Here is a 19632-nt window from a genome sequence, read left to right on the forward strand (position 1 = left end):
ATCTGGCTTTCCCAAGGTGCCGTCGGCCCTGTCTGACAATGACGGGACCACTGTAGCGAGATTCCAGGGAAACTTCATGGTCGATGCCTGTCAGCCTCGCTCTGATATTTTCACATGGTATCACCTCAGTTCTGCGTTCTCAATCCATTGGCAGAAATCTTGTACTCTGACGAGGGTGTCACCAGATTAAAGCTACTGAGCAAATGAACGTATGAGCAGAGCATTTCGTTCCCCTACTTTCTGATATACCACGCTCATCGGCTCCTCAGCAATTGTCTCATCACTTACTTCATTCGAATCTTCCACATCACTCTCACATACACGTCACAATGGCAATTGGCACTGCCCCAAAATCGGTCATCGTCACCGGCGGCGCCAGCGGCATTGGTCTCACCATAGTACGCCACTTCGCTTCGCAGGGCGGCAAAGTCGCCATCTTTGACGTCAACGCAACTTCTGGCAAGTTCATTGCGTCTGACATTGCCTCAGAGTATCCTCAGTCTACGGTGACCTTCCACCAATGCGATGTTTCTTCGTGGAAGGAACAGGCTCAGGCGTTCTCAAATGTTTATGATGCATTCGGCAGGATAGATTTTGTTTTTGCGAATGCCGGTATAGCCGAGGGGATGTCGAACGCCCTTGCGACTATCCACCCAGACGCTCCCCAAGAGCCGAACCTGAAGGTTGTAGCCGTAGACCTAAATGGAGTCATCTATTGTAAGTGAAACGCGATTTGGACCTCGCTGGTCGTGCATGACTTCGAGGCTAACATCGCCTCCTGTAGCTGTTAAACTCGCCATCCACTACATCAGCAAGAACCAAGTATGCGGAGATTCTCGAGGCTCCATCATTTGCACTGCTTCAGATGCCGGTCTTTATCCGTTCCCAGTCGGGCCGATGTACGCAGCTGCCAAGGCTGGCGTAATTGGTCTCGTGCGATCGACAGCTCCTATACTTGAAGATCTCAAGATCCAGATCAATACGATGGCACCAGCAGCTCTAGGTATGAAGCTCAACGGATCTCAAGGGCAATGTCCCCACCAGATCACTAATGGTAGATCAGTCACGAACATCATCCCCGACCCAGAAATGTACAAGCACATGGTAGTCACACCAATGTCTACCCTGATCAAGGGCGTATCGCAGATTGTAGGCGATGCAAGTCTCAACGGTAAAGTTGTAGAGATTCACGACGAAGAACCGACCATACGCGACGAGCCTTATCAGTTCGTGTCGGATGGAACTCGCCACAACCAAGAGAAAGCGTGGGAGATGTTCAAATTCTTCAAGGCTTCGACTGGAGGTCTTCACGCTCCATAGACATGCCACGTTAGAAGTGCTTGCCGCTGCAAATACCAAGTATACAATGCACAACATAGACGTGCCTAGGGCTCCAGTCGTGCGTGGTTCAAAAGTCGATTACCCGGTCACATCGTTGAAATGACTCCCGTGTTGACTGGGAATCGGGGAATCACTTCTTATTGCCCACGAGAAATTACACTTTAGATCAACCCCGTTGTAATCAATGCTCGGATGACAGGATGGCATTTGTTACTTCGTATTCAATACGCGTAAAACCCCAATATCTCTAGCCCGGGACACATCATACAGAAGAAGCTGGCGAATGGCACCCTGGCTGGGTAGGAGTCTTCCCCCGCCTTCAAGCTACTTCGCGCCTTGTTCTCGGGAAAACTCTGGCTATCAGCCTACCGTGACCCCGCGCTTCACCATATTTCGACTTCCCCGTGGGGAGATCGCATGGTTCGCAACCAATTGAAAAGTAACTCTACCACACTATCCAGATGTACGGATCTCCTTCTCCATGGAGCACCGACGCAGGCCCTTGACACCTTGTTCGGCTCCTCAATCTTGCCGACATGCCACCGGCTCAAGTCAGTTGTGATTTGCCAACATGTTGAAAGACTAGTTGGACAGCTCTCGGCTGGCAGCAAGAAACCATGCCATTATGAACAAACATCTTTACATATGACGTGAATCTGGTGACTATGAGCGGTTCGGCACTACAACGGCCTCAGTGGGAATGAATTCAAGTTGAAGAATGCCCCCTGGGAAGTTAAGTCCGCATACATTGTAAGTAGTATAAATGCATGCTCCTGGCTCCTCGGCCATGAGTTCAGGGCGATCTAAAAAGGTTTCTCGTTCAGCTGTAGAGCAACAAACATCATGAGAATCCAGGCAATCAACCTCCAGCGGATGTCTATGCTGGTTCTGTAGGTCATGCCATTGCTTTACGACCGCTTCAGAGGCTTTGCCAAATGCTGACATTCACGCCGAAGCTGCCTTGTCCAGGTCGCTGCCCAGGATGAGTATCAATGGCCATCCTTCAGACATCTGGAGTATGCCACTCCTGTCTCCGCAACGGAGGGAGCGCCCACACATGCCCGCCCCTACTCAGAGCTTTCCACTTTACTTGAACCACGATCCACCACAACTTGGGATGCTCCCGGTGTGACCCCGACAGATCAAGGCGTAAAATACGGCAACGCCGCCCTATCTTCCCTCTGGGCCCCCATTCCCGTCCTCTCACCACCATTCACCACAACCGTCTCACCAACTCCGATCCCCAGCACTGAACTCGTCAAGCCGCCGCCTCTGCCCCTCCAACCACCACCAGAAACAACTTTCAACGGGACTCTGAAGTTCCCAAAGTCCTTCCAATGGGGATTTGCCGGCGCAGCCCTACAAATCGAAGGAGCCATACAGAACGAAGGCCGCAGCCCGAGTATCTGGGAAAATCGCTCCAGGGGAAACTACTCCTCTTCCGGTCCCGGCGGTGGCCCGCCCGACATCGCAGCAATGAACTACTACCTCTACAAAGAAGACATTGCCCGCCTTGCCGCCGTTGGAGTGCAGTCCTACAGCTTTAGCATCTCCTGGTCCCGTATCGTCCCCTTTGGCGTTCGAGGGTCTCCCATCAACAAGGAGGGCATCGACCACTACAACGATGTAATCGACACTGTTCTCGCTTACGGGATGAAGCCCGTCGTGACACTACACCACTTTGATACCCCGGCCTACTTTCAGTCAAACACCTCCTTCTTGTCCTTTGACCATCCAGAGTTCGTCGATGGCTTCGTGTATTACGCGCAGACGGTGCTCGCGCACTACTCGGATCGCGTAGGCACGTGGTACACCTTCAACGAGCCAACCATCGAGGCGGCCATCACCGGTGCATGGCAGCCCAGTCGCTTCGTTCTCGAAGCTCACGCCAAAGTTGTGCGGTGGTACCGAGACGTCATCCAGGGGGATGCCCTCTGGAGCATGAAGTTTGACCTTAGTGGGACCGGGTTCGCGCTGCCGTTGGACCCGGGAAACGCCTCGGATGTCGCAGCCGCAATCAGACGTAACGAGTTCACCATCGGTTACTTTGCGCGGCCGTTGTTCCTGGGTGAGGATGTGCCGCAGTCTATGATTGATACCGTTGGTGACCGAATTCCTTCGTACACGTCCGAAAAGTTGCAGTTCTTCAACGGTACTGCTGACTTTTTTGCTTTTGATATTTACACTGCTTCCTATCACTCAGAACCTACAGGTGGCTTTGAAGCATGTGCTTCTGATTCCAAGCATCCTCTGTATCCAGAGTGCACCGTTACCACCACCTCGCGAGGAGGGTGGGAGGCGAACTTTCATGGCAATGTTGACAGGCCTGCGGTAAGTGATGGATCCTTCGACTTTAGCAGGATACAACTGAAAGAGGTTTTCAACAGGTGCCAGCGGAGCATGTGCGGTCTATTCTCGGTTTCCTACAAGCCACGTACCCTACCAAAGGCGGCATCACCATTGCAGAGTTTGGTCTCCCGGCTTTCAAGGCGTCGGACATGTCTGTACACCATATCCGAAGTGATCTAGCGCAGTCCGAATTTTACATTCCCATCCTGAATGAGGTTCTAAAGGCAATCAATATCGATGGTGTTCACGTCAAGGGGCTATACGGCTGGTCTTATCTTGACAACTGGGAATGGGGTCAATATGATGACAAGTACGGGGTGCAAGGGTATAACCAGACAACCCAAGAGCGTTTCTACAAACGCGCAATCTTTGATTGCGCGGGTTTCGTGCAGGAACACATGGCTTCTTGAAGTCTCGAGGGAACGAGGAGGTTGACGATGTAATTACAAATTACATTTACGCTTGCCTTACACATGAGTATTTTCCACGGGCATCAGACCCGCAGCCATGAACCTATTTATGCAAGATACTTCAAGATGAACGGCACAGTCTCAACGACATCCCAGTCCTCCTCCTTGCTCGCATCCCCAAAAATTCTCAGCGCGCGCGCAATAAACGCATAGCTGCCCTCGGGCACAATAGTCCGATCAGCCAAGAAGCCGCCAAAGTTCCATGTGTACCCGAACCTGTGCGCATACGCAACAGGCGACTGCGGCAGCGCGCCGAGGGTCGGGTACCCGAGCACATCAGTGACCTTGAGGGTAGAGTTGCCGCTTCTTCCGAGGGCAACGAGCTCGACATGCAGATCGGTGGTGCCGACGGTCGGGGTCACGACCATCTTGGGGTAGATGGCACTGCCCGTAGATCCGGGACGCGGAATAGTGAAAGTCCGGTTTGCGGCAACGGGGATGAGGAAGTGGTTGTCCGTGGAGGAGAGGTAGACCCCGTTCAGACCGAGGCCGGGGACCAGGACGGGGGTGTCGCGCATGCTTCCGCCGACACCGAGGTACGGCACGGATAAGGTCTCGCTGTTGCTTCCTTCGAGGGTGATGTATCCGCTGTACACGGGCAAGAGCGTGGCATTGAGACCGGAGGGAGGCACGGCGGTGAACTTGACGTCGGCGCTGCCGCCGGCGGGGACGGTCAGGGAGTCGGCTTCAAAGTTGATTGTCGCCCATTCGTCGACGGTCGGGGGCGGGGCACGGGCGACGTTGAGCTGGGCTTCGCCCGGAGTAAAGGTGTACACCGTCACGGACTTGGCATGGCCGAGCTTGTAGGTGACCTCCTCAGCGGCCGTGTTCTTCACGCTGAAGGTGTGCTCGCCGACGAAATGGTCTGTATCGTTGAAGGAGATACCCGTCGAGCCGAGGATCGTAGTGGCATGAGCGGCGTCCCAAGCCTGTACGAGGCCGGCGCCCTGCTGCGGCACAGGGGCGAGAATACCATCGTGAGCAACGGTGCCATCGTTCCAGGCCTTCGGCTGAGCAGTGGCAGCGATGACGGAGCGGAGGGTCTCCTGGTCGAGGGTACCGCGGACCTGGCCGACAAGGGCGTAGACGGCGGCGACGAAGGGAGTGGACATAGAAGTACCTGGGTTGACCATGTACTCGCCCTGGTCCCAGGTCCAGGTGGAGAGGATGCCGCCGCCGGGAGCGGTAAACTGGGGCTTCACTTCAAGCTCCCAGGTTGGGCCGTAGCTGGAGAAGGGGCTGGTGTAGCCGGCAGTCGGTCCATTTGTGATGGGCTCGGCGAAGAGGCCGGATGTCTCGGGGGGTCCGATGGTGATGGTGACATTTTCGGCGTGGGCTTTCCATTCCTGGGCCTGACGGGGCATGACCATTCCAATGCCAAGAATGCCCTCGGTGTAGACGTACGGGGGATAGATCCTACTGACCTCCCATTAGCCATCACCATCCTAATCAAAGGCATCTCAAGTGTGTGGAAAGATAGACTTACGACTCGCTAGCAGGATAGAAGAGGATGTACTTCGCGCCTCTGGCGAGGAGGTTCGCGGCCTGAACATCGGATTGGCATCCTGCGTCCATAGAGATCAAGGGAATAGAATCGGTCAAATCGATATCAGCTGGGATAGGGTTGCAGGCCGTAACGTTTGCACCCGCAATCCATAGACGGAGAGTCACGTTCGCAGTGGTGACGGGGGTGCTGTCGGCCCACCCAAAGGCGAATTCGCCCGTCTCGTTGACAAATGAGCCGCGCTTCATGAGGTTAGGCAAAATGGTGTTGTCAACGGACCCAATGCCAGCAACAGCCTTTCCAGACGCCGGCGAGGCCACAGCCCAGACTCCCAAGTTACCAGAGTTGCCAGCCGCAACAACGACGGGAATACCAGCCTCGGCAATGCGCGAGACAGCGACGCCAGCAGCATCGCTCGCCCAACCCGAGTCGTCGCCCGCAGAGCACGAGATGACATCGCTTCCATCCTCGTATGCGCGGTAGAAAGCAGACACCAGAATCTCGCTCGTCGTATACCCAGCGCACCCGCTGACCTTGTACGCGCCGAGCGTGACATCCGGCGCAGCACCCGTGAAGCCAAGCTCGTTCTCCTGCGCCATGATGATACCCGCAACGTGCGTGCCGTGGCCCTGGCAGGTGTCAAGAGGATCCGCGTCAGGAGTAGGCGCGTCGGAGCTCTCGTAGTAATTGTCCCCGGTAAAGTCCCAGCCGTACGCGACGTGGCAGCCCTCGCCGAAGCAGCCGCCCAGGGCAGGATGTCGGTAGTCCACGCCCGTGTCAACGATGGCGACTTTGATGCCCTTGCCCGTGAACCCAGCCTCTCGGAGCTTGTCGACCTGCGTCATGACATGGGTGCTGTAGGTATCCTTGGCGGCCTCGTCGCGTCTGTCCTTGAGGGAGCGCAGGAGGGCAGCACTGGAAGCGGTCCCGTTGCGGCCGATGGATGTGCCCACGGGCTTGGGCATTTTGATCTTGCGGACCGGCCAGACGCCCTTGACGCTGAGCTTGTCTGCGATCTTGGCGGTGGTGATGTCGGGCTCGCCGGCGTCGTCGACGCTGAAAGAGGCACCGTTGAAGAGGCCGAACTTGAGGTCCAGGCGGGGTTTCACGGCAAGGCCATCAGAACGCAGCTCATCGTAGAGCGCTGAGGGGTCCTGTTCACCCTTAAGCTCGACGATGTAGGCGCCTTGGACGAAGACATCTTCGTTGACCGCGGGTGCAGCAGCTGCAGCATCATCAGCGGCAACAACAACATGCGATGCAGAGGCGAGAAGCCCTAGCAGGAGGGAGGCATTGGAGGAGAACCTCATGGTGATGGCGGTGGACGCTGGAAATGAAACGAATGACCGGCGGTAACGACGGAAACTCTTTCAATAGAGGCGAGTGGGCACATCATACCCGTGTATATAATATTCCTCTACAAGTGTCTTTCTTTCCGTGTTGTTGATGGCGTGGAGTTGGGTCTGGGATTGCGAGTGTGCGAGCCTGCAAGTGACGGGCGACGGATCGTGAGTGAACACGAGAAATTGGGACCTTCCCGAATGGGTAGTGAAATTTCCGGGCCATTGGGGTTCGTGGAGATCTTTGCCTGAGCTTGCAGTGATAATTAAGTTGCTTGATAGTTGCCAAGCCGGCAAAGATATCCTCGCTTTCGCATCTTGTCTGCTTTTCCGACTGTCATAATCGGCCGAGAAGTATGGATCAAGATGGAATTCAGAGACGCTAGACCAGCCTCGAGCTTCAGATATCCAGAGTTGAAAAGGGATATAGACAACGTGACAACGTGACAACTCGGTGAAAGCAACCATAACTCTGTACCACCACTGCAATACCACTCTCGGCCGACAGCCGAACTCAAGGTCGTGGGGCCGCAGGTCGTATTCGAAGATCACAGTGGGCCGAGCGCACGCCGCTACAGTCTTGGAGCACGTCACTGCAGCAAAGTGAGCAGGCGAGCTTAGATTAATCGTCATCCTGGACGCTGTCGAAGTGCTCTGATATCCGTATCTCTCAAATTCCAACATCCCCGCCGTAACCGACGAAGCCGGGGGCCGTTGTTAGTTTTAGCTGCCGGGTGTGGCACCTTTAACCTCGCCCGCGTCCATAAGCTTAATCTACCTTAACTCTTGGGGGGGCTTTATTTAGCCTTAGGTGGACAGGAGTTCGCAAGGGTGCGGCACCCTGCGTACCTTGAAGATAGCGTGATAGAGGAGTGCATCGACTGTCAGCCACCTACAGCACAGGATCTCGTATTCCAATCTGCCCATGGTATTGAACGTTCTCGACGCTTCTTAAAGAGGCAAGTTGTAGAGTCTGAACAGCTCATGTGGAAGATCCAATTGGTGGAGTTAAAGACGGCACTCGAACCGAGGACACAGCGGTGGTCAACAGTTACTTTTGCATTGTGGGAAGCCGTGGGATCCGTGGAACCCCAACTCTAAACAACGCGTTCAGGGGCCAATTGATGGCAACAGAGTCCAGATCCCCAACTGGCGCAAAAGGGCGACGACTTTCACCATTCGAAGCTCACCAAAACAAAAGATATTAGCACAACCTGGTTTCGATCCAGGGACCTCTGGGTTATGAGCCCAGCGCTCTACCCCTGAGCTATTGTGCTTGTTGAATTGTGGGGTTGGATTGTGAATCCACATCGACTTGCGCGAATTTGCTCGACCAAGTTGCATCATCACGAGGTTTCGTCGCGTCTTCTATCAACCACGTCGCGGTCGTTACCACCGATGAGAGCTTCAAAGACGACTTCTGGGCCACCACTCATTCAGGTTTTCGATTTGACGGACTCTGATACCATATCTACCTTTATCAAACCTAACAGGGCCCAAGCAGCGCAATATTGCAAAGATTGATAATGAGCGCTCTACTGAAGGCACATAAATAAATGTCAACCGGTGGGAACTCGTGAACTTAGGAGCTTAAGAAATCCTCCTCGTTTAAAACTTGCCTTCCTTGGCAGAATCAACGTCCAGAACCCATCCCTCTTCAATCTCTTTGCACAGTATGCAGCTTCACCCACAACGGCGCCTTCTCCCAGACCATGAACACCTTCTGCGTCCCAATCCAATCCCCCTCTGTAGCATTCTCAATATCAAACTGCCACACCAACCTCGCCATGATGATCTTAATCTCCGCATATGCCAAGTTCCTTCCAATGCAATTCCGCGGCCCAACCTGGAAAGGCTGCGACGCATCGCGCTGATCTCCAGCAAACAGCCGCACATCCACATCCTCATCGCCTGCTCCTTCCTCGCTGCCACCATCCTTCGTTGTCATCCATCGTTCAGGGATAAACTCCTCCGGCAGCGTCCAGTTGATGGGACTGTGGGATGCTGCGTAAATGGGGATGCTAACGGACGTTCCCTCGGGCAAGAAGACGCCGTCGACGGTCGCGCCGCCGGCGGGCACGATGCGGTGGTGCGGTTGCGGTGAGGGTGGGTAGACGCGTAGGGCCTCTTCGATACAGGCGAGGAGGTATTTGCAGCTGTTGACGCCCGTGAAGGTGATTTCGTCTGGGTGGGTGAAGGTTGAGCGGACTTCGGTTGTGAGTTTGGCGAGAACGCGGGGGTTCTGAGTGAGGAGGTATGTGAGACCTGAGTGATGTTGTCAGTCATGAGCGACCTTTCCTTCCCTAGAGCGCTTCACAGAATGCCACGTCGGAGTGGCTTGACTGCGATGACTGGAAACATGTCGACCTACCTGCTAGCAACGTCGCCGTGGTCTCGCTCCCGGCAGCGATGAGGATCTGCGAGTTGCCCTCGAGCTGTTTATACGACATCTTGCCCGCGTTGTACGCCGAAATCAACTTCTCCATGAAATCAGGAACAGTCGCCTCCGTTTGGAGTCGATGCTGGACCTTCTCCTGATAATTTCCAATCCAGATATTAGCACAGCTCATGAGGCAGGATAACTTCAAGTTGAATATAGCAAGGAGATACAGTCAGTTGCAGACTTACACTCTGGAGTTCATTCAATGTCTTGACTTCTTTGGCAATAGTCTTCGGCATCGTCAACAGCGTGGCGGGAAGCTGGAGTAACTTGGGGAGACGGGAGATGGCCTGGTGGAAGGACATGAATTTCGCTAGAGCGAAGAAGATCTGGACCCATGTGTGAAGGGTCGACGTTGTCAAGCAGTCGAATGACTCGCCAAAGGCTATCAAAAAGCCGAGTTAGAGGAGGAAGTCGAGGTGAATGGCCTCCAGACTTACTGAGGAATCCGATAAAGTCAAAAGTAAGGAACTGCGAGAGACGATCAGCATCACACCCTTCATTCTCCAATCCTCAATAAACTCACATTATACCACTGCACAACATCAACAGGCCGTCCCCCTTCCCCCACCTCCCCAAGCCTCGCAAACAGCACATCAACAAACCCCTTCAACACCCCCTCCTGCTCCCTCATAGCCTTCTCCGAGAAGCCATGCGCGAACAACCTGCGAATGTACGAATGATACTCCCGGTCCGCATTTATAATCACTGCCTCACCCTTGAGCGCAGAATGGTACTTGTCATCTTTACTGAACTCGGGCTGGCCTGGCGCTTTGTGCCCGTAAATCTCCTTCCACTGCGGCGCCTTGATGTACGACAGGGAATCCGGGGATGTGCGCACGACGGGACCATAGGTGTTGTGTAAGTCTAAGAGGTCGTAGGGAGTGCGGCCGTCTAGGTAGGAGAGGGCTGTCCACCAAGGTGTTGCGGCTGCTAGGCGGGGGCCTGGGAAGGAGGAAAGGGGGTGGAAGTAGATGTTGTAGATTGCGAGGGTGACGTAGTAGAGGATGGCCTTATGAATAATCAGCTGCGTTTGCGTACGAGATCTAAAGCTACTTCGAGACTTACAACGATAATTGCACACGGGATGAGCGATAGCCCGTGATAGACAGTCAAAGATTCGAAGGCGGGAAACATCTTGTGCTCTAATTCCAACTATAAGAGAAAAAACCTTCAGAAATCCAGCGCAAGTCAATAGAGATTGTGAACATGCTGAAGAAGAGCAAAAGAGAAAAACGCAGATTTTGAAAGCACATCCCCCAGATATAACATTCTCTTTCTGAAGCATAAGTCGTACAACACGATCACGGACGCAAAAGAAGCCGTCCAGAGTTACACGACAGGCGCCAGAGCTGCCAAAGCATCAAGTTATGCAGAATTGTGCACGCTCCGGGGTGGCACAAGTCATGCATCCTAAAGCTGCAACCAATCATGGTGCTACAATCCACCTAGCTTGGCGTAGAATGCACAACGCTCGTTTTATGTAGCATGGATTTGTATCGTTTCACCTCCCCGCAATGTGGGGTCGGGCTTCTTGAAGAACCCGAAGACTCTGGTGATGATTACCCGGATACCACGATTGAATATCTCTCAAGCCCGGCAATTGAGCTGTCGAGCGCTATGTAACACTCGAATACGCGGAAACAATAGCTCCAATTTCTGGAAACGCAAATAAAGTGTAGTCAAGAGCTTCAAGGTTCAATGTCAACAGAGTTTAGTCCGTGACTTTCGTCCCTGAAGCCGATTCAGCGGCAAGTCGAGACAAGACGAACTTGCACTACGTCAAGTTGCGGCAATTGACGTTGAGCTGAACACCACCACATCACTCACTCTTCCATAAAGTTCAAACAGTGTAGGGGCATCATACTTGCACACGATGTGAGGTCAAGGAGAAATGCTTTTTCATACAACCCCGCCATCGATATTTTGTTCCCTCGCAGTCCCGTTCCCTCCACCAAATCCCAATTCTCAACCACTGATTCTCAACAACGAGCGAATCACCACCGACCTTTACCTTTTCACCCGTCTTTACACTTGGATTTCTCCATCCTCATCGACTAAGACCCCGCAACAAACCCTTGGATTCAGACTCTTAGCCCAATGAACTACAGTAGTATAGTACTAACAAAGCTTCAACTTCACCATCTCCTCCACATCTCCCCCCCAAAAATGAGGTATGCCAAGCCCTCAAGCGCCGCCCCAAAATCCTCCCTCCCCTCTTCCCGTCCGTCCTCCCGCCGCTCCAAGAAAAAGGGCGGCGAGGCGGCGCATCTCCCGCAATTAATCATACCTTCGGATACGGATGCTTACTCGCCTCATCGCCAAGACACCAGTGACGCTCTCTCCCGAATCGCCGCAACGCCCAGGGGCCCTGTGGCTTGCCGACGTCACAGCATCTTGGTCTTGACGTCGAGCGAAACTACGAATCTGAGCTCCTCTCTGGGTAGCAATTGATGCTGTTGTCGACCGTTGTCAATTTAGCGGGAAGATTGGTTCAATTCACGCAGTAATCATAGTGGTGTTCATCGATTTTGCACGGGAGAAATCGCGGAAGTAGAGGCGACCGTTGAGAGCAACCTAAAAGATCTTGTTTGTGAATGTATTTACACGCAAGTCGATGAAGGCGCATTCTCACTGAACTTGATGGAAGTAATTGATCAATTCGCCCATGATATTAACACTATATGTAACCGCAAGATTCCTTGCTTCTGCTCGACACCTCGCCGCACCGCTATACTCTCTGTCGCTCAGGTAGCTTCACCACAAACAAGCGGCAAGCGCAACAGCACCCCTCGTGAATGGGTATCCTAAATCATCGCAGTCGCACCGACCGCACACATCCCATCATATTCCGCGCATTAAACGAATAACAAATCACACATCAAGCCTTGTGGCAAGTACAGCTCAACTTAGGCGACGTTGCTCTTGGCCCGGCGAATCTCCTTGCCCTTGTCGGACCACGGCAGGTGGAAAACGGGAACCTGGAAGAAGGAGTTGCTACAAGGAATTTCAATATTAGCAAACTGAATCCACATCGTGCGCATTGTACTACACTATAGCGCGGCGGGAGAGGAGAAGGGGGGGACAGCGACGATGACGGCACGACCTAGCGTAGGCCTGAACCGATCGCCGGCCGAACGGAAGGGTGGGTGGATGGAATGCACAAAAAAACTCACCTATCGTCCTGAAGACCTGCCAAAGCGCAATACCACGCCAAAAACGCGGCAAGCATACCAAAAGTACCACCGCAAATCTGCAGGTTGCGCGACGCGGTCAACGCACCGTTGTTGGCGGCGTAGTTCTCGCAGGCGAGGAAGAGGAAGGCCAGATCCAGGGTGAAGAAGAGGGAGAAGAAGACCACGGTCGAGCGCAGGGTGCAGAGGAGCAGCAGCGTCGTGAAGATGAACCAGCCCGTCAGGAAGAAGCCGACGGCCGAGTAGTGGTCAGAGTAGTTGGCGGCATAGGGGCCATTCGTGGCGATGATGCCCCAGTTGGGGGTCAAGAGGATGCCGTATGCGATCCAAAAGCCGCCGTACGATGAAAGGGCAGTGGCACCAAAGGTGTTGCCAACGGCCATCTCCCTGTAAACGACCAACCGTCAGTCAGCATTGGCGCGAATGAAGCATGCAAGTGATGACTGATTTGTGATGCTCGTATTACACAAGCTTCTCCACAGGTTCCCCCTAATCGTGGACGCAAGCAAGCATCCTATGGACCAAACTTCCCCGAGTCCCCCATGCTTGTGTGTCTAGCTCAAGGTCCACTCCGGCGCAAAGGAGCGCGTCCATGCTCCACATGGGCGCACCGGAGCTTCCGCTTGCGGGGGACATCGTGGAGACGGTTGAGATGAGATGTTGGGGAAGTTTTGGGGACCCTGGTACGGAAAAGAAAAAATAAGAAAACATGGGTGGAAAATTCTGTACATACCACATGCCAGCGAGGAGCTGGACCAGACCTCCGTATCCAAAGGCGAGGGGGACGGCAATGTTGGGCGCAGTCACGCCGCGAGCGTGGAGGTTGACGCAAGAAAGGACGAACGTGGTAAGGGCGAAGGCCGAGAGACCGAGGGGTGCCGGGTTGGCGAACTTTCTGTGCTCATACGGCTTCCATAGGCCGGGTTGGAGCGAACCGCCGAATGCCTGCGCTTCTCCTTCAGTCATGTTCCGGTAGTCGGCAACGCGGGAGAAAGGCCCGGCTTGTCGTGAGTATGTGTTTTGGCCTACTTGAGCACCATTGGCACCATTGTAGTGGTCGGCACCAGAGGTATGCACATCCTTCTCCACGTCCTGTGGAGGGACGGCGTTGTGGTGAGCATCGTGCGTGGCCATTGTGTGTGGTCTTCCGGGTGTAAGAGATAATAAGGCAAGGATGTAAAACAGGAGAAGAATGAGTATAAGGGGGTATTTGTAGCAAGAGTAGGCAAACTCCACGGAAGACGGCACACAATTTTGATGAAGGAAGATTTCTATCGACTCCGGGGAAGGGGTGGGGAGCAGTCTTTAAGTAATGGGGGAAGAACGGGGTTCGAGGCAAGAAACGATCAAGCCAGGACGAACGGAGGCCGGGGTCGATGGTCAGCGCAAAATGCAGAATGCTGATGGGCCGGTAGCTTCGTGAACGTGTGTGAACGTCTGGGGTATGTACAGATACGTGGGCCCGACTGGCGCGGAGAACTGGAGATGGATGAGGAGGAGGAGGAGAAGCAGCGTGGAGGACGACAAGTGAGGAGAGGAGGCGTCGTCTGCAGGAGCAAGAGGGAGGGAGTGGGTCGAGTAAGATCGCGTAGTTGGTAGACTAAGAGGGTGTGAGGGCGAAAGGCGAGCCGTCTGCTTCCAAGGGCCGATCTTTAAAGCCCAGAGAAGAATGAACCGGGGGACGAAATGGGCATGGGGTGCAACGGAGGCTCCATAATAGATTCATTATTTTAATATTTTAGGTTGCGATGTCGGGTGGTGGTGGAGTGACCACTGACACGGCGTCGGAGCCCGCCATTGGAAGGGGAGATCTGCTGGAAATGACATGGAAGGAAAATCCGCAATGGCGCGAATAAAACTCTCCTCTCGTCTTCCCCAGAGGCCAGACGGGCCGAAAAGGAAGCGTCTGCTAGTAAAGGGGTTTTCATCGCCATATGCTTCGAAGCCAGCATGCCAGCTCAAAGACGACATGCCCCGATCATATGGAGACGGCCTGCACTCGAACTGGCATAGTAGTGTGCTTGCGGGCCTTGTGAGAAATGCAGCTCCTCGATCCATCCCCATCAACAGTTCGGCCAGTCGTTGCTTACATCCCGGCCATCCGGTCAGTAATGGAAGTAGCGGGGGAACTCATCTTTGGTTGGTGAAGGCAACTTGGCCTTGCTCAGCTCTGGTAAACTTGGTATCCAATGATGGGGGTGAATGCCGATTTGAGAGGAGAGTCTCGCCATCTCAAACTCTGAGACATCTTGGAACGGTCATCCTTTCGCCCATCCCCGCGGGTTTGAGCTACTGTCGAATTCCAGTGAACGGAATACGTAGGTGCGGCAGATTATGACAATTGAGAATACCTAGCAAGAAAACATGCAACAGCCAAAGGACCAATGGAGGAGAACAGCTCTATGGCTTGGGCCACTTGAGAAATCAGTCCACGAGCTGATGTCATTCCCACCTTTTCCGTCACCAGAAGCTTCTCCAATTTTTTAGGCGTGGCTGCTCTTGTCGCCGTCTGCAACTAGCAAGTAGCGGGGGTGGGTGATGGGAAGGCAAATCATTATTGCATAAGCCGCTTAGACGCTGTTGTCGAAAGCAACCCCAAAGGGCCTAGCCTCTGATGTTTGTCAAAGAAGAGACAACGACTGAAGTACCATATGGTCGAAGTCTCGTTCGCATCATCCCCAAAGACGTCGAGGTTTGCGTCTACACAGTACAAACGGTCGTTTCTAGATGGCACTGCTCGTCCCCTTCACCAAAGCTGTCCAACAGCCCAACGCCTATGCAGACATGATGCGTGGGATTGCGGATACGTCGCTGAGCAGTAGCAGCAGCAGCAGCAACAGCAGCAGTAGTAACAGCAAAAGGGACCGGCCAAGACCTGATCGAGCCCCAAAATGCAGGGAGGGCGTGGCGATAACACCTGATGTAACTATCACTGCAGCGGAAATAAGAGGTGCGTCTCCCGTCTGGACGCTTTCGGATTGGCGTTGTGCTCTGCCCTGACGCCCGGCCTTCCATGGATTCCGTCCAGATTATTCCCTCTTCGCGGCCGCGCTCTCATTGGGCGATACAGCAGGACGGCCAAAAAAGGTCGCTTTGAGTTGTAACTTGTAGCGGCACATCGATATTACTGTGTGTCATGAATATGGTCGAACCAAAAGGCCTAGCGGATCAAGGGTAGCACTTCGGCGGTGCTTGATGAAAAAAAGTCATTCCTGCAACAGGGGACCAGCCAAATTACCGCCACGGCTCTTCCCCGTCTTGGCTACGGATCGTGGGCGGGCACAATCTACCGGCAGTCGGCATGATATTAGTACTGGCCTGGTTGGCGATGCGGCGGCTGCTGCTGAGCTTCTCGAGCGTCCAAGAAAGGAGGTTTGACTTACACCAAACGATTCTGCGAAAACGATCAGCTATAGTGATCTCGTCAATGGAGAATTTCGTCGAGATTGGAGGTTTCCACTCCCCCGGTTTGTAGTCTGTATGGTGGGAACACAGCACCACTATTTCGGGTCTGCATCGCATCGCGCGTTTCAACCAACCCAACTCTTTGGGCGAGATCCTTCTGCCTCTTTGCCGGCCTTTGTCGCAATACATCTGTCATCTGGTCACATTCTGCCGGTCACTGTCCATATCAACCGTGCCCTAAAGATGGGTGCTGCGGGGAATCTGGGGGTGGACTGGCAATATCCCAGCCTATTCGAGACACCCCGAGCTCCGTTGACTCCGGCTTCAGATGTCGACGCGGATACAAGACCGGGGAAGAAGAGTTCTCTAAGGTGTACGTCAGGCGCCAAGGCGTTTCTTCTCTTTCCATGTGGGAAACACTTCGAGGTTGGTATAGTATGAAGGCTCTTCTGTACCGCAATGCCCTATACTCAGTTTCTGAGCCATCTCGCATGCTGAAAGCCTGCAAAGTTGGGCCAAGTTTGTCCAAAGCGTCATCATGACCGTGCTGTATTGGAGTAGCCTTGTTGATCAACCCCAACAATGGCCTCCAACAGAAGCGCGCAATCGACGGCCACATGGCGCTGGGCTGCGGGGGAAGCTTGGGCGATTGCTACACACCCTTTGCCATCCACTCGATCGACAAGAGACCATTGCTTCCGTGTGCGTATGCATATACCGAGTCGAAATACACACCCTGTAGTGCGAATGGTCCGATGATGGCACCAGGCGCCGGACGAACCACGACATGTGTTCGAGCTCCCGCTGTAGTCTTCGGGATTCTCCCTGTCGTGGATAGCCATCATGCCTGTTGGTTTGCAATTGCCTTTTCCCCAGATCTGGTGGCTTCTAGCCTATTTCCCCAGACTGCGCCGGCGTTGTACGTAGTCCGACACTTCCTAGGAATTTGGAAGCAAGCCACGACGTGGTAGTTCTTGTCTCCACGCCCTCTTCTTGCGTCCCTTGGTCCGGAACGTGGGTAGCCTTGGTTGTATTTCAACCTACAAGCTCCTGACCGGTCTGATACGTGCGACTTTGTACGTCGGTTCTGCCCGGCAATAAATCGAAATAGCTACTCCCGATAGACCTCGAAAGTTTAGGTCAATTTAGGGACAATCGTAGATCTTGGGCATCGGGCGTACTGAATATCTTCGCTCCGAACCGGCGCCGACAAACCAGAGCAAAGACATGGCAAGATGCTACAGTGGAAGTCACCTGTTCTGACGAATGCCGCGCCTGTCCGTGCCCTGTCATGCAACCCTTGACGTGGGATGCTCTGCGGTCTCTTCTCGCAGCGGTGACAGTGACACCACACTAGGACGCTCATCACTGCCTCTTTCTACTGCCGGCTCCGTGGGATCATCAGTCCACTAACAAAATGTCACCTGAACAGATACCATTGGCTCTTGATCCCCTGGCCAGCTGCGAATCGCTCTTCCTTCCATTGAGCCAGCTGGCATATCAAAGAAGGCACTGGCGCATCCCGAGCTACTCTTGCTCTGGGGTTGCGTGGTGATAGCAACAACTAGTAGTTGCTAGTGAACGACGGACTGGGGAAATCGAGGAGATCCCGAGTAGTAAGCGGGAAGGAAGGCGACAGGCGCCACAAATATGACCATTTCAGTAGCGGAATGGTTTACAGCGCTCGTGGATTCCAAATGTTTGACGGACTACGTAGTCGAACATTGCAGCGTGGATCAAGTACTGGTGCACTTAGACCTTTGTTGCCTGCGTCCGTCTGAGAAGCCTGCCAAAAGTTCGCGCAAAGGCCCAAGCCTTCGTCCTCGACCGCCTCCATGCCGCGGCCTGGACGAAGGGCTCAGTCAGGCGGCGTACAATGACAAACTGGATAGATTCTGTATCCCGTCGTCTTTGTCCAGTCTCTGGCCAGCACCTTGGCCCGAGCAAGCCGCCGTTCAACGGTAGCCGCGGATCGATTTTCGATGCCCAGCCCCTTGGTCCGTAATGCCAATGATTGAGGCTCGAGCGAAAGCCGAAAGGATCAGTCGACGACAGACGTCCCAGCCTGTGCGAACTGCCAAGAAGGCAAGAAGTCAACGGTGGTCATTGGTTTTCTCTTTCGCAGCCCCTTTTCTGGATGGCCAAGGCCGCTTTCGCAACTTAACCATTCAGGACTTGTGCTGGAAATACCGCAAGGGCGCCCCCCTAGAAGGTCCATGGTGCGATGCCAAGATTCACAGGGCTCCGACAGCACGTTGTTCAGGACCCTGTCCCACAGCAGCCGCCTGCTGCATGGCGTTCTAGCACAAAGCCTAGGCTGTCCAATGCCAGGAGAGAGCTAAGGCTGCTAAGCAACTTCCATTTCTCCGAGATGCCTCCTCCTTGGGCAAGAATCGTTCCACTCCGACGCGGCGTTGGGAGAGGTGGATTCCCAACCTTTTCGCTGCTGTTGAGGTGCCCCCGTCCCCCCGTCCACTGGCCTGGCAGAGGGAATGAACTTTTTCACGTCAAGTCTGAAGCTGAGCCGAGGAAGATGGGATGGCAGACTGGAGTTTAACGTCGGGCCTCCTACTCCGTCCGTCGGCTCGTTCGAATGCAGGCTACGAAGATGACTGGGGTGATACGAAGCCAAAGAAGCTAGGAAATTCTGTCAGAGGTCTCCTCCTCGATAGGCCCTCACTGCACTCCCCCAAGCTAGATGCGTTCTGGGATCCTAGCCTTCAAACTTCAAAGTTCAAACAGTTGCATTTAGCCGTTATTGCCTGCATGCCTAGGAGCGGAAGCCGATGCCAAGAAGGGAGGCGCAAACGATCACCACCGGATAACTCGGCAGCACCCAAAGTTCAGGCTACCCATGCATGCCCATGGCATCTCAACGACCAGTGGTGATTCTTTGACAGGATGGTTGAAAGGAGATTGATAACATTCCTTTTTTGGGGTTGCTGACGCTGCGAATGCAACCCTCGCGTCTCCAATTGATTCCCCGGCGAGGCGTCCGCCGTTTCTTCGTGTAGCTAGAGTAAAACAGCTGCAATCTAGCACTCCGACGCAGGTCGAATCAAAGGCGACGTCTCTTAATAATGCGAGGGAAGTCGTGTTGATATGGCACCGAGGCACTTTGATTCACAGCCAGGAAGTCGGTCGCATTTGTTGCGATTTGTGGTAGCATCGTTTGTAAGAGAATATTTGGTGACAGGCATTGTAGGCAGCCCCCAGGACGCGCCAGATGATAGACGGGAAAATTGAAAAAGGTCATTGCTTCGCAGTCAATTTCACCGAACTAGGCCCACCAGGCATGTCCCAACCAACAAGGCATCCTAGCGCATCTTCCACGCACTTTGAATGAATGCGACATCCCTTCCATACGAGTTCGACAAGGAAGGGGGTTTCCTGGAGCAGAGTCAGCAGCACTATATCTGCAAAGCAAAATGGAATCGCGAAGTGCATCGTGGTTTTCAAAAGACGACGCCGACAGACGATGTTGGACGTCAAGGACAGGATTCGAACCTGCGCGACCGAAGCCACTGCCTAAACTGACATCAGGAGATCTGATAGCAGGGCAGCCCATTAACCACTCTGGCACCTTGAC

At 53.9% G+C, this 19632-nt stretch overlaps 5 protein-coding genes and 2 non-coding genes across 7 annotated transcripts; 2 read left to right on the forward strand and 5 right to left on the reverse strand.

Annotated features, from left to right (window-relative positions):
• Positions 1-329: 329 nt before the first annotated feature.
• N0V96_000249 (uncharacterized protein) lies at positions 330-1320 on the forward strand (the record flags this gene model as incomplete). Its single annotated transcript, XM_053195388.2, has 2 exons — positions 330-717; positions 785-1320. 2 exons carry the CDS (start codon positions 330-332, stop codon positions 1318-1320), a joined length of 924 nt encoding a protein of 307 aa, XP_053047041.2.
• Positions 1321-2323: 1003 nt separating this feature from the next.
• On the forward strand, positions 2324-3870 carry N0V96_000250 (uncharacterized protein; the record flags this gene model as incomplete). Its single annotated transcript, XM_065755882.1, has 2 exons — positions 2324-2327; positions 2483-3870. 2 exons carry the CDS (start codon positions 2324-2326, stop codon positions 3868-3870), a joined length of 1392 nt encoding a protein of 463 aa, XP_065615122.1.
• Positions 3871-4207: 337 nt separating this feature from the next.
• N0V96_000251 (uncharacterized protein) lies at positions 4208-6974 on the reverse strand (the record flags this gene model as incomplete). Its single annotated transcript, XM_053195390.2, has 2 exons — positions 4208-5576; positions 5647-6974. The coding sequence occupies 2 exons, from the start codon at positions 6972-6974 to the stop codon at positions 4208-4210; spliced, it is 2697 nt and encodes an 898-aa protein (XP_053047043.2).
• Positions 6975-8209: 1235 nt separating this feature from the next.
• On the reverse strand, positions 8210-8281 carry N0V96_000252. Its single transcript has one exon. It is a non-coding gene; the product is annotated as a tRNA-Met (tRNA).
• Positions 8282-8661: 380 nt separating this feature from the next.
• Positions 8662-10581, reverse strand: N0V96_000253 (uncharacterized protein; the record flags this gene model as incomplete). Its single annotated transcript, XM_065755883.1, has 6 exons — positions 8662-9269; positions 9376-9538; positions 9633-9829; positions 9885-9915; positions 9971-10471; positions 10513-10581. The coding sequence occupies 6 exons, from the start codon at positions 10579-10581 to the stop codon at positions 8662-8664; spliced, it is 1569 nt and encodes a 522-aa protein (XP_065615123.1).
• Positions 10582-12353: 1772 nt separating this feature from the next.
• On the reverse strand, positions 12354-13772 carry mug86 (Meiotically up-regulated protein 86 protein; the record flags this gene model as incomplete). The annotated part of the gene is made up of 3 exons (XM_053195392.1): positions 12354-12441; positions 12621-13025; positions 13372-13772. The coding sequence occupies 3 exons, from the start codon at positions 13770-13772 to the stop codon at positions 12354-12356; spliced, it is 894 nt and encodes a 297-aa protein (XP_053047045.1).
• A 5757-nt stretch (positions 13773-19529) lies between these two features.
• On the reverse strand, positions 19530-19632 carry N0V96_000255. Its single transcript has one exon. It is a non-coding gene; the product is annotated as a tRNA-Ser (tRNA).

This window comes from Colletotrichum fioriniae (genome assembly GCF_027942845.1).
Source record: "Colletotrichum fioriniae strain IMI 355084 chromosome Unknown scaffold_1, whole genome shotgun sequence".
Taxonomy (NCBI): domain Eukaryota; kingdom Fungi; phylum Ascomycota; class Sordariomycetes; order Glomerellales; family Glomerellaceae; genus Colletotrichum; species Colletotrichum fioriniae.